Source organism: Cenococcum geophilum, assembly GCF_001692895.1.
Source record: "Cenococcum geophilum 1.58 unplaced genomic scaffold K441scaffold_5, whole genome shotgun sequence".
Classification (NCBI taxonomy): Eukaryota; Fungi; Ascomycota; class Dothideomycetes; order Gloniales; family Gloniaceae; genus Cenococcum; species Cenococcum geophilum.
The window spans coordinates 2881296-2894783 of NW_027137563.1; the positions used below are offsets into that span (position 1 = coordinate 2881296).

A 13488-nucleotide genomic window follows, 5' to 3' on the forward strand; every position below is an offset into this window, starting at 1 on the left:
ACTTAAGTACCCTTTTTAATAGGAATAGTCCCGCATATACTATTCGATCCATAAGTATTAGTAGCTTTACCCCTTCTTATATAACTTTAAAGTGCATTTATATAAGAAATCCTTTAAGCTTTAATCTCTCTCCTAAGTATCTCTTAATTAATAGTAGCTTAATCTTTACTGCTCCTATCCTATTAACCCTTTCTTCCAGCGCCGTATTGTTTGTTGTTAACTAGTTAACTATCTCTTATAGTTGTCCGACCGTTATAGGTTGCTATAAGTTAGTGTCTATTATACTAGTGTCCCCTCCTAACCTTAAAGTAGTTGCCGCCGTTAATAGCGTTATAGTAGCTGCTTTTAGTAGCATGTTATTTAACTTTCTATATTTAATACCGTAACTAGGTAGTGATTATATAACGGAACCTTGTAGCAAGTACTACAATAGGCTCGTTAATAGGCTAGGTGTATAGGTAATGTAAATTAAAGTTAATAACGTAATAATAACTAGTAGAGTAGTTGCCTAACAGATTAACTCTAATTATATTCTAAGAATTACTATAAGGAAGGAACTATCTAGGTAGGGACTAAGGGTCCTTAAATACACAACCGTACTCCTATAAAATCCTTCTTATACGTAATGTACGTGTTGTACGTATTATACGTACGTTCCCTTTATACAGTTAGACGACAAAAGTCTGTATGCACACCCTAAAACCCCGCCAAAACTAGCCAAAAGTTACCCTTTTTACCTTTAATTTTCTTTACTACTATACTATAATAAAATATATAAAATTTAATTTATATATAAAATAAAAATTTATAAAAGCTAGAAGTTAAACTTTTAATAATTTTACTCTTTTGCCAAGAAATTTCTTAGCAAGACTAAAAAAATTAAAGTCTTTTAACTTCTAGCTTCTATAACTTTTTAATTTCTTAAAAAAAAAAAAAATTTATTTTTAATTATTATAGTGTAGTAGGAAAAAAAATTAAAAGGTAAAAAGGGTAACTTTTAGCTAATTTCGGTGGGGTTTTAGGTGTGCACACAGACTTTTGGCTTAGATGTATACTACATACACTGCGTATAACGTTATATAACCTTAGTTACTATTCCTCATTATATAGCTCTATCGGCTCCATTCTAGACCGTGCCTATATTAACTAACTAGCTTCTTCTAACTCTTCTCCAAGTAGTCGTAATATTATACTTAAAGCGTCTGTAATAATAAAGACCCCTTTAAGGTATAAAACGCCTATTTTAATTATAAAAGCCTAAATATAAAAATAACAGAGATCTTTTTGGCCTTTTAGACCTACTTTTTATATCTAGCTAGCTAAGTCTAAATTCCCTATAAAGACCTAATACTAAACCTCTTTAATAAGCTTACCCTAAACCTATAGCGCGCTATACTACTAGTTTTTACTACTATATAGACGCTAAAGGTACTTACGGACTACTACCTAGCTATTAATTAAGGCCTTTATTAAATTAAGGTATAAGCTAAGCGGTATAAATCTAGAAACTCTTTAAGTTAAATTATAAGCACTTTAAAAACAGCCTATAGTGCCCTAGTATAATCTATAACTTTTATAGTACTAGGTATATAGCTTATTATTAATCTAGTAGCTAGCTATATAGCTAGTCCTACTATAGGCCTAGTGTATACTTAGCCTATATATAGCGACCCCTATAAATAGACTCTTAGTAATTAAGGAGCTTGCTTTTTATATAGCTAAAAGGACTATTTTACTAAAGACTACTAGATAAAGGTAAAATTAGATAAGATTCTATTAATTTAAGAGGACGGCATAGAGTTAGAAAAAGAAAAACTTTAGAGAAAGACTCCTGTTTAGGATTAAAAGGGATTAATATATTATATATTAATCTAGGCTAGCTAATTAGTAAAAAAAGCTATACTATCCTTTATACTTTATTCTATAATAAATACTAAGTTTTAACTTCTACTTTAGCTAACCCTTATTACGGACCTTATATTAGCAGTAGTATAACTACTAAGAAGATATAGTACAGAAGGCGCTAGAACTAATTAAGTTATAAAATAAGGGGTAGCTAAGTTATATAGCTAGTTATATTATAAGTTTAGAATATAAAAATATAGAAATATGGGAATATAAAAATATAGGAATATGGGAATATAGAAATATAGGAATATGGAAATATAGAAATATAGAAATATAGGAATATAAAAATATAGGAATATGGGAATATAAAAATATAGGAATATGGAAATATAGAAATATAGGAATATAGGAATATAAAAATATAGGAATATGGGAATATAGAAATATAGGAATATGGGAATATAGAAATATAGGATATACTAACATACAGCGTACTTAGTATATTTCGTAGACGTAGTATTAAATACTTAAAGGACTATAGTCCCTACCTAGATAGTTCTCTTCTTTATAGTAAATCTTAGAATATAATTAGAGTTACTCTATTAGATAACCTACTCTACTAGTTATATTTATATTGTTAACTATTATATACCTATATACCTAGCCTATTAATAAGTCTACCGTGGTATTTCCTATAAGGCTTTATTCTATATTTACTACTAAGGTTATAGTAAAGGAAGTTAAATAACATGCTGCCTAAAGCACTAGTTATAACGCCATTTATAGTAGTAACTACTTTAGGATTTAGAGGAGATACTAGCATGCGGGACAATAACTTAGCAGTAGTTATAATAAATTAGCTTAGGAGTGTTATAGAGTAGAATAACGCTAATAATATAGTACTGCTATAGTAGCTCTAGGATAAAAAAAAAGAAAGGATTAAGATACTATTAATTAAAAGATTCTTAGGAGAAAAGTATAAGCTTAAGGAATTCCTTGCGTAAATAAAATTGAAGATTTAATATAAAGGAACTAAACTAGTAAAATTAGTAGACTAAGTAGCGTATATAGGACTATTCTTAATAGGTAGGGCATTAAAGTAGTTTTAACCCTATTTAATAGAGATATAAGCTAATAGACTAGCAACTACTAACCTAGAAGTATAGTATATATTTATAAGCTAAGAAGTATTCACTAGTAGACTTATATAAATATATAGAGACCTAAAATTAATAGTAACAGCTAAAGGGAAGCTATATTAACTTATATAGAAGGGGGTTAGCAATAAGACTATATAACGCAGTTCTAAATACTAATAGCGTAAACTATGTAGAGCTAAGGAGCGCTAATAGTATAGTATAGATAAGGTCTAAAGGCTAAGGTCTAGGCTATAATAATACTAATATATAACCTAAGCAATATAAGAGAACTAATTAAGTAAGCGATTAAGGTTAATAACCGGCTATATTAAAGTAAGAAGTTAAGTAGAATATAGATAGGACCAGTGCATATAAAGAAGATATAATAGATGTTTAAACTATAGTATAGCGCAGAGTTAAAAGACCTAAGTAGTATTAGAGAAGTAAGATAATAAAATAAAAATCTATAAAAATCTAAAGAACAAAAATTAAATAATTAAAGGTTTAAGAAGTAAAGGCTAAACCAGGGATTTTAGTAATAGAAGACGTTTAGGCGGACTCTATAGCAAGAAAAGTAGTATAAAAAGAAAGCTTATAAAAATTGCGGAAAATAAGGTTATTTCGCTAAAGACTATAAAGGTGGTTAAAATAACCACATAGTAAAGGGAACTAGACTAGTAGACAATATATATATATATAAAGGGACGATAATATACTACAAGAAACAAAAGAGTATTTAATTAGAAGTTTTGCGTTTTAATACAATAACATATACTAAGTTTATAAAGACGCTAAGTATAGCGTAAGCTATTAGCTATAAAAGCCTAAGTTAAAAGGACTCTAAAGCATAAAAGAGTTAGATAAAGATTAATATTAACTCTATAAACTAAATTAGGACTAAGATGGTATATTTAGCTAGTAGTTAGCAGAGAAAGTTTTTATATACCAGTTTTACCAAGTAATATAATCTAAGGATTAAGACGATTAGACTATTAGTAGCGACGATTTAAAAAAAAGGTAACTTACTAGGAGTACGTAGATCTTAAGGACATAATAATAAAGGTAGAGGTTAAATCTACTATAGAGAAGGGATTTGCAATAGGCGTTAAAACTCTATTAGATACGGTATCTATCGCTTTATAAGACGTAAGAAAAGTAGGATAGTAAGTTACTTTGGCATTTAATAAAGGTAAAAGGCCAAAACTCTAAGATTCTTAAGACGAGATAGCTTAAGAGCCTATAACGGACGATAACTAATAAAAAAGAGTACTAGCTTTGTTGGGAATAGGGCAAATTGCCGCCATGTAAGGCAAATTGCCGTCACGTAAGGCAAGTTGCCGTCACGTGTCGCCGCGGCACTACCGTAGCGAGGAACCTTAAGTTCCTCGACCCTTACCCCTATCTATAAAAATAAGAACAACAACCATCATACTATCTACGAACCGTAGCTACGTGATATCCCCTTATAAGTCCAATACTAATTAGTGGTTAACTTTACAGTTATGCCACAGAACAGCTAGGTATTTACTAAGAAGAGACGAGCCACTGTACCAGTGCTACTTGTGCTAAGGGAAGCTGTTTTTTAAGGTCAGAACTGGTCCTAAACCTTAAATAGAACTCTTCTATAAATCCAAGGATCTAAAGGCTAGAACTAGTCCTAAGCCTTCCCTAGATTATAGATTCTTGCGTCTATCACGTAGAATAATACGCTTTACGAGTCTTCGCGATTTAAGGCTAGAACTGGTTTTAAGCCCTATAATCGCAAATATATATTACAAACGCGTACTAAACGACAATCCCTATACCACTAATATTCCCTTCCTCCGAAGATATAACTATGGCCACTCTAAACAACTAGAGAGACTCCTTATTACTAGGGGTAGCTATATACGCGAAACTTATTAATAAAGATTAGGACGCATTTACCTTTAATATAATAACCTATACCGTAAAATAAGTTAATAGCTTTCTCCTATACCATATTTTATTCTACCAAGATAGCTACTACGCCAATTTATAGTTATGGGAATACTCTAGGGAGGATTTTATAGGATAGACCGCCGACACCTAGGCACTTAGCAATATTAATATTATTTAGAATTTTTAAGACTCCCTCCAAAGGAATAGGGTGTATATTACTAAGGACGGTAACCTAATTACTAGTAATATTTACGCCGTTCTTACTAGTATAGAAGAACCAGTATAGACGGAAGCTAAGATTATATATTAACTATAAAAACCTAAAACCAATCTATATTCTTTAGAAGGCAACTTTAATTCGGAACGAAACCCCTAGAATACTACTCTCCCACCTAGAGGTACTCTACCACCTAGAGGTACTTTTCCTCTATTTTTACTACCTTTAACTCCTCTATCCCAGCCAACCAATAAGCCTCTATTTTGAGAAGTTATAAATTTAATAAAGGTATATTTAAACAAAGAGAAGAAGTTTAAAGGAGAATTGTATAATATGCTTAAAGCAAAACTATAGGTCTTTTATAACTGCTGTAACAAGGTCAGAATTTAACGCCACTAGTTCTATTATACTTTCTCTATTATATTAAAGGGACGGGCGGCGACGTTCTATTACGACTATATTATAGGTAAAAACTATAGCTTTAATATAATGCTTTAGCTTACTAAAGCCCACTTTAAAACTAATAAGAACCGCTAACTCTATATATCCAAATAGCGGGAGACTATATTCTAGAAAGTTATCGCTTTTAACCCAATAATAACTCGCCTAGAGTGCCTTTAACTACTCTTTAATAAACTCTAGAAAATCTAACGCGGACTTACCAAAACTTACCAAAATAAGAACAGCCTAAGGGACTAGGTTATCTTAGCATGCCGTAGCGTTCCTAAGTGCAACTTAGCGCTATATAAACCTATAGACACGTTTAAAGGAGTATATACCAAGCTACGCTCCGCCGTAGGTACTGCAATGCGAACATAAGAATCTCAACAGCTCTATATTAAAAGCCCTACCCAACCAAGCGTTCCCAACTAATACGATTATAACTAGACTAATTAAATATATGGCGGCCGTAGTAGGGAATACGGCAAAGGGTATAATTAATGTCGACTATAAGGTAATTATAGAGGTCCTTATAGAGGTTTATTTCGAAGTAATTGCTAAAAGAAGTACTATATTTGTAAGAAGCTAAATTGCTAGTTAACTAGACACTCCCTTAATAAGCAAAAAGAGGCATATAACAAGTTCCGTTAAAGTATAAGAAATGTTAGAAATCGTAAGGTTACTACAGCCTACTTTTAAAGCTTCCTAGTTTAATACAAAGGCGTAGAAGACCTTAAGGGTAAGGTTAATAAGACCGAACAGCTCCTTATAGATATAGAAATTGAGGACTACTTACCTAACCAATACTTTACTGAGTATAGTAAGGTAAATGGCACATAAACCGTTGCTGTTCTTAATAACTAATCTACGCTCTATTTTATTATAAAGTTAGATATCTTTAACGAGCTAAAGAAGAGCTCCGCGTTTTTCTTTAACAACAAATACTCGGCGAATGTCTTCTATAGTATTATGCCGGATACTAGAGCCGCAGGAGTATCTATAGTAGGAGAACCTTAAGTTCAAGCCCTTTAGCAGCTTAATAGCTCTGTTTAGATTAACTATTTAACGGCAGGCTAACACACGATTTGTTTTAGCAAAGGTACTATAATCTCTCTTAGCACAATTAGGGTTTAAACCCCTTTAGGGTATATTACTTTTTACGTTGTTCCCACAAACACCCCATTTCTATTTTGCATTAGAGATATAAATAAACTGGGCGTTAAGCTTAATAACCTTAAGAATATACTCGTGCAGGGAGATAATTAGGTGCCTATTATACGTAAGTAGGGTTACCCTTAGCTGCTCCTTTAATAACCAGAAAAGAGTGTTGCTTAAAGCTATTTAACTAAGTTAGAGTTACGCCAACTACACCGTCGTTTTGGTCACCTATTAGTTTACCAATTACTTAGGGTTCTTTAGCGAGTAGGCTATAAAGTTAAGGTTAAGGCAATTAAGCATCTTATAAAATACTGCTACCACTACCAAATAAACCAGAGGTCCCCTAGCCGATTTAAGTTTACCCTTAAAGATAACTACGACTTTAACTTCTATATTATCGTCGACGTTATATACCTTAGCGGCAAGCCAGTACTCTAAGTTGTTAACTTCTTAACCTCCTTCTAAGCCGCACGATTCTTAAAGGATATATCAGCTAGGAATACATGGGATACCCTTCAGTTATGCTAGATTAATATCTACCTAGGACCCCCTAATTAAATCATCCACAACATAGGAAAGAACTTCTTATCTATAGAGTTCCGACAATAAATAAAGGCAATAGCAATTAAGGTTAAGGAAGTCCCTATTAAGGCATATAATAGTATTAAAAAAGTAAAGCGATATCACACGCCATTATGCCGCGCATATAAGATTATTTCTTTAAAACTAAAGGACGCTAGCGAAGAACTTACCTTGCAAATAGCTGTTAAAGCTATTAACAATTCCGCTAGCCCGGATGGACTTGTACCTACATTACTAGTCTTTAGCGCCTACCCACGAATAACTAACGATTCTCCACTATCTCCCTCTATTATATAACGAGCTAAGGCGATTCGTAAGGTAATAAAGGAGGTATAACGCCTCTATGCCACACGCCAGGTTAATAACGTACTAAGAATAAGAAATGGCCCAAATACCTTAACTGCGCTTAATCTACCACTCTAGTCTAAAGTACGTGTATAACGTGAAAGGGGAGGATAGTTAGGCCCATATTAACTTATTACAATTAATAGTTAAACTTGCACTATTTAGATGCCTTACGGACCTACCTAATTCCGTTTAACTGTTATTAAGCCTTACTATAAAGATGACAATTCTAAGCCTTTACAGGATACCCTAGAAGATGCCTTAGAAGAGAACCACAACCAACATGCTCTAGAAGGCGACTATAATCCTAATACAATTATAGTAGATACGCCATAACTACGACGCGGTAGAGGTCGCCCGAAGGGATTATAAAATCACTAATACCTTATTAATTTTAAAGAACAATTTATTGCCGCCATTAAGAATAAAGTTGAGTTATTAATAGCCTTTATAACAGCTAAAGAGAAGGCTAACTTTAAGCTCGCAAAACAGCTCCAAAAGGAAAGTCGTATTATAACCCTAAGAGCTCCTTTCTAAGCATCCGACAAGCAGGAGATCGACGGTCTTATTATAAGAGGAGTCTTTAAATTCGAGAAGTATAACCCTACTAAGTTTAATAGAATTCGCATCTTTAAGTTAAGAATAGTTAACAAGATTAAGGGTAAAGCTACTAACGCCCCATTTAAGAAATCAAGGCTTGTCATCTAAGGTTATAACAATAATAGTAAGGAGGTAATTCTTACGCAATCTCCTACGATATAACGAGCTAGTTAGCGAGTTATTGTTGCACTAGCTTCCTCCTTAATGAAAAACAGAATGGTAGTTTATTTACGAGATATTACTTAGGCCTATACCCAATCAGAGATGCGCCTTTAGTGCTTGATACTAGCATACCTTCTAGAGTAAATTCGCCACTAATATCCCGAAGATACAATTATGGTTGTGCTTAAGCCACTATATAGAATTACAAAAGCAGGAACTTATTGGTGGGCTACCTATAGCAAGCACCATAAAGAAAAGCTTTTAATAACTACTTCTACATTTAATCCCTACTTCCTTATTATAACTATAGAAACTCCATTTAGAATTGTCGGCATACAAACTAACAATATAATTATCTTAGGAGACGACTAATTCTTAGCTCTTAAAGAAGACGAGCTAGTAAAAGCAAATCTTATAGCAAAGCTAAAGGAAAAGCTTAGTTTAACAACACTATTACTCTTTAATAGATGCATCCTCTCCCTAAACGAGGATTCTATTGCTCTACGCTAAAAGGGTTAAGGTAAGAAGATCGACGTTATTAACGCTAATTCTCTAAAGCAAGGATACGTAGAGCAACGCGCTTGCGGAGCTTATATTGCTTCTATCTATTAACCCAAGGCTTTATTTAATCTCTTTATTGCCGCCTAATACCAGGAACTAACTAAGGATAATATCCTTACCCTAAATAAGCGTCTTTTCTAGCAAATAAACTATCTTAATTGGGGACTACTCTACGTGCCTATTAATCTTCCTACCGCTAAGCTCTTTATATTTNTTAATAGATCGTTNNTAAATAATAAAGATTTTAGCTCCTAGTTAGGATATAAGATTATTATCACAAACGAATTTACTAGAGAGAATAACTTTATAATCCATAGCAATCTTATCTATTAGAGCTCAACTAAGAGTAAGCGCGTTACCCAAAGTGTTTTGGCATTAGAGATATATAGAATAGTTAGCGGAGTTAATATAGCAATTGCAATTGGAACTACCCTAAAGATAATTACAGATTAACTCAAACTTTCCGTTATTCCTATAATCGTATACACTAACTTATATTCCCTCTACAAGTGTTTAGTTAAGCTTGGTACCACAAAAGAGAAGCGCCTTATAATTAATATTATAGCACTTCGGCAATCCTATAAGCGTTAAAAACTCTTTAAGATTTAATAGATTAATGGCTAAGATAACCCGGCAGATATAATAATAAAGGCGAACCTAAATAAGGCACTAGAGACGTTTATTAATATAAATACTCTACGTGTATGAGTTAAAGGTTAGGTTAAAAGAGAGTCCCTAGAAATTTCTTAGTTATATAAGGTCTTGAGATGTCTAGGAACTTTAACTAGTGGTTAAAGTTGTCTGATTAGTTAGATTCTCTTACTAAGACTTTTTGGAGCATAATATTCTGCAGACCCTAACTTAATCCAGCCAATCAGGATTTTCCATCCCCGGGATGGAAAATCGCCATTGGCTTGCTTACTGCTAGCGCCTTGGCGGCCTACCCGTTTTCGCTAACTGCTGCATTATCGCATAGTATTTGGTCTTATTATACACTATCTAGTATCGTTGCATCCTGTCTATTTATATATATATAAATAGTAACCACAAAAAGAAGAGTTGCTAGTGTTGGGAATAGGGTAAATTACCGCTATATAAGGCAAATTGCCGTCACGTGAGGCAAGTTGCCGTCACGTATTGCCGCGGCACTACCGTAGCGAGGAACCTTAAGTTCCTCGACTCTTACCCCTATCTATGAAAATAAGAACAACAACCATCATACTATCTACGAACCGTAGCTACGTGATATCCCCTTGTAAGTCCAATAAGCTTAGTTTAAAGACAAATAAATAAGTATAGGATAATAATTCCCCATACTAGAAGTATAAGAGAGACTTTTATAGAAAAGAGATAAGAACCTAAATTTAGAGTAGGTATTAATCCCTATAGAAATAGAGGATATAGCTAAAGGGCGAGGCCGCTGAGTAGATAGAAAGACTTAATATTCTTAAAATAAGATAAGAGAAATATAAGATTCTATAGAAAGGATAAGGACGTAAATAAGCTATTTAAGAAGATAGATTAAAGCAGAAAATAAGAAAGATTTAAAATCTAATATAGGGATAGAAACTCCAGGAAAAGGTAAATAAAGTTTTTAGACTTAGGGTTAAGTAAGTAATACTAAAATTATAAAGTTTAAGGATCTAAAGAATTTGATAGCTAGATATAAACTAGAAAAAGACTAAATATAATTTAAGAATTAAATTAAAGCATGGCAAGAATAAAGGGGTTACTATAGATTAAAAATGCTGAGTAGATTAAGGGACAAAACGCCTTTATATAAAATTATTAATAGGCCTAAGGCAGGCACGCTAAGAGTAAAGTGACTTAAAGAACTAGAATAAGAAGAGGACTTAGAGATTTTAACTAGATTGAAAAAACGGCATTTAAAGGGCTATTATAATATAGCAATAATAAGATACTTTCTTATAGATATATCGTATACGCTTATAAAATTGTACTAAAAGTGATCTAGATAGCGATATAACAACAAATAGGAAGATTTCTATATATAGCTAAATAAAAAAGTTATCTAAGACTAAATAATTGCTAAAAGACGCATAAGTTATATTAAAGGAGCATTAATTATAATGTTTAGAAATCCAGAAGAAAGATTATAGGACTAGAGAAGTAAAAGGTAAATTTTAGTGCTAGTAAATAAGGAACTAATATATAGATTAACTAGATAGAGGTTTAAACTTAAGAATAAAAATAAACTAAGAGTTAACCTAAAGCGTCTAGTATATAATATATTGGCATAGATCGCATATATAGATAACTAGTATAGTATATACTAAGCACTAAAGATAAAGAATAAGAAGTACCCTATAAATATATATTAGGCGCTAAATAAACAATAATATAGGAATGCTAAGTATATATATAGCTAGCATCTAGTAGAAATCTAAGGGAAAGGAGAATTAACCCTTTAACTAGGAAGATTTCTTATAGAAGAATACTTAGGTGGATAATAGTAGTAGGAATGCCTAGAGAATACGTGTCTATAGTATATTAAGGAAAAGAAATAAACTAAGTATTAATTAAAAACGGACTAAATATAAATAGGATCTAGTAGCTAATAGTTAGGAAAATAAGAGGCCTATAGGACCTAAGGGAGCTAGTAGTAGAGCCTTAGACCCTTAAAGGAATTTAAAAACAATACCTAAATTTATAAGTTAAGTAGTAAGATTAATAGTTTAAAGTACTAATAGACAATAGAGCAATAAGGAACTATCATTGGCAAAATATTATCCTTTATTCATGGCCTTAATGGCCGGTCGTTAGCGCAATTGGCGCGTAGTTAAGGGCATTTAGCAACTCGACCGACTAGCCTATGTCGTGTTTTTTGACACGCAGCCTACGCGTAGCCTATGCGCAACCTACTGTTATAGAGTAAGTATAAGTAACAATAATATATAACGAGGTAGATATTATTAAGCTATATACATAAACTATATAATAAGGTCAAGACGTTGCGTAAGGAAAAAAGGTAGGAAAACGGGAAGAAAGAATATACTACTTATTTATATCTACCTACCTATTAGCATCTTTTTGCCTATCTATATTTGCTTACCAATCTATATTTGCTTACCAATCTATATTTACTTACCTATCTATATTTACTTACCTATCTATATTTACCTATTTATCTATATTTGCCTACCTATCTATACTACCTTAATTTAATTAATTAATTAAATCGTTTATAGTATTTACTGGCTAGTTGTTATTGTCTAGCTCTAGCAACGGTCGTCTAGTTCTAGTAATAGTCGTCTAGTTTTAGCGACGATTGTTTAGTTCTGGCAACGATTGTCTAGCGGTAGCGACAGTTATCTAGTTCTAGTAATAGTCCTCTACTAGCTACCGTTTTAATACTTCCCTAAGCAAAAAGGATATAAAAAAGGAAGGGTAAAAAAGGGCAAAGGTATATATAGAGACTATTGGAAATATAGCGGGGACCTAATATAGAGCTTTATATAGAGCTTTATATAAGGCTTTATATAGAGCCTTTAAGTAACAAAACTATATAAGATTGTATAAGATTATATATAACAGTTAAATATATTATAAGCTAGTATACTATAGGCTAAGAAAACAGTAAAAGTTAATTTAGGTAATTGGCATATAACTTAAAAATAATATATTATATTACCTAAATTACATATTAAGGAATATATAGTTAACTTTTAAAGTTATTAAATTGGCTAACTACGTATTATTTAACCTTTAAATATATTAAGTTGGTTAATTGTGTATTAATACGCGAAACGCGCTAAATAAAGTCTACTTAAATCTTAGCCTGCGAATATTTCCCCAATAATATATTATTAGCAGTAGTTAAAAGGATAGGACTACTATATAGGTAGAAAAGGCACCTATATCCGTTAGTTATAATTCTAGAAAATCTAATAGCCTATAGAGAAGGTATTATTAACCTTAAAATAGGACCTATTTAGATAACTATTAAAGGGAGACTAATTAAAATGTCTTTTAATATCCTACTATTAGGACGAGATAAGGCAGTACTAGAAATACTTTAGTTATAGTATTACGGACGCTTTAAGTACAATGTTATAACTACTAGGAGAGGAGTTAGAAGAAGCTAGTTGGTTAATATAGGTATAGTCTAGGATGGAACCGGTTAAGCTATATAACGAGGAATAGTAGCTAAGGTTATATAATATGCTATATATTAAACAAGAGGAACGGGAGGAACTTACGTACCTTATGTACCACGCGTATATTATATATAAGGAGGATTTCTTAGAAGTACGGTTGTGTATTTAAAGGACTATAGTCCCTACTTAGATAGTTCTCTCCTTATAGTAAATCTTAAAATATAATTAGAGTTAATCTATTAGGCAACTACTCCACTAATTATTATTACGTTATTAACTTCTTATTTACCTATATACCCGGCCTATTAATAAGTCTACTATAGTTCCTACTACAAGGCTTCGTTATATATTTACTACTAAGGTTACAGTATTAATAAAGTTAAATAATATGCCACTA

General features: G+C 32.1%; 1 protein-coding gene across 1 annotated transcript; it reads right to left on the reverse strand.

The window, feature by feature from the left end:
• Positions 1–2073: 2073 nt before the first annotated feature.
• Positions 2074–2337, reverse strand: K441DRAFT_541245 (uncharacterized protein; the record flags this gene model as incomplete). The annotated part of the gene is made up of 1 exon (XM_067642637.1): positions 2074–2337. A coding segment is annotated over one exon (264 nt), but the record flags the coding sequence as incomplete, so codon positions are not given.
• Between the last annotated feature and the right edge of the window lie 11151 nt (positions 2338–13488).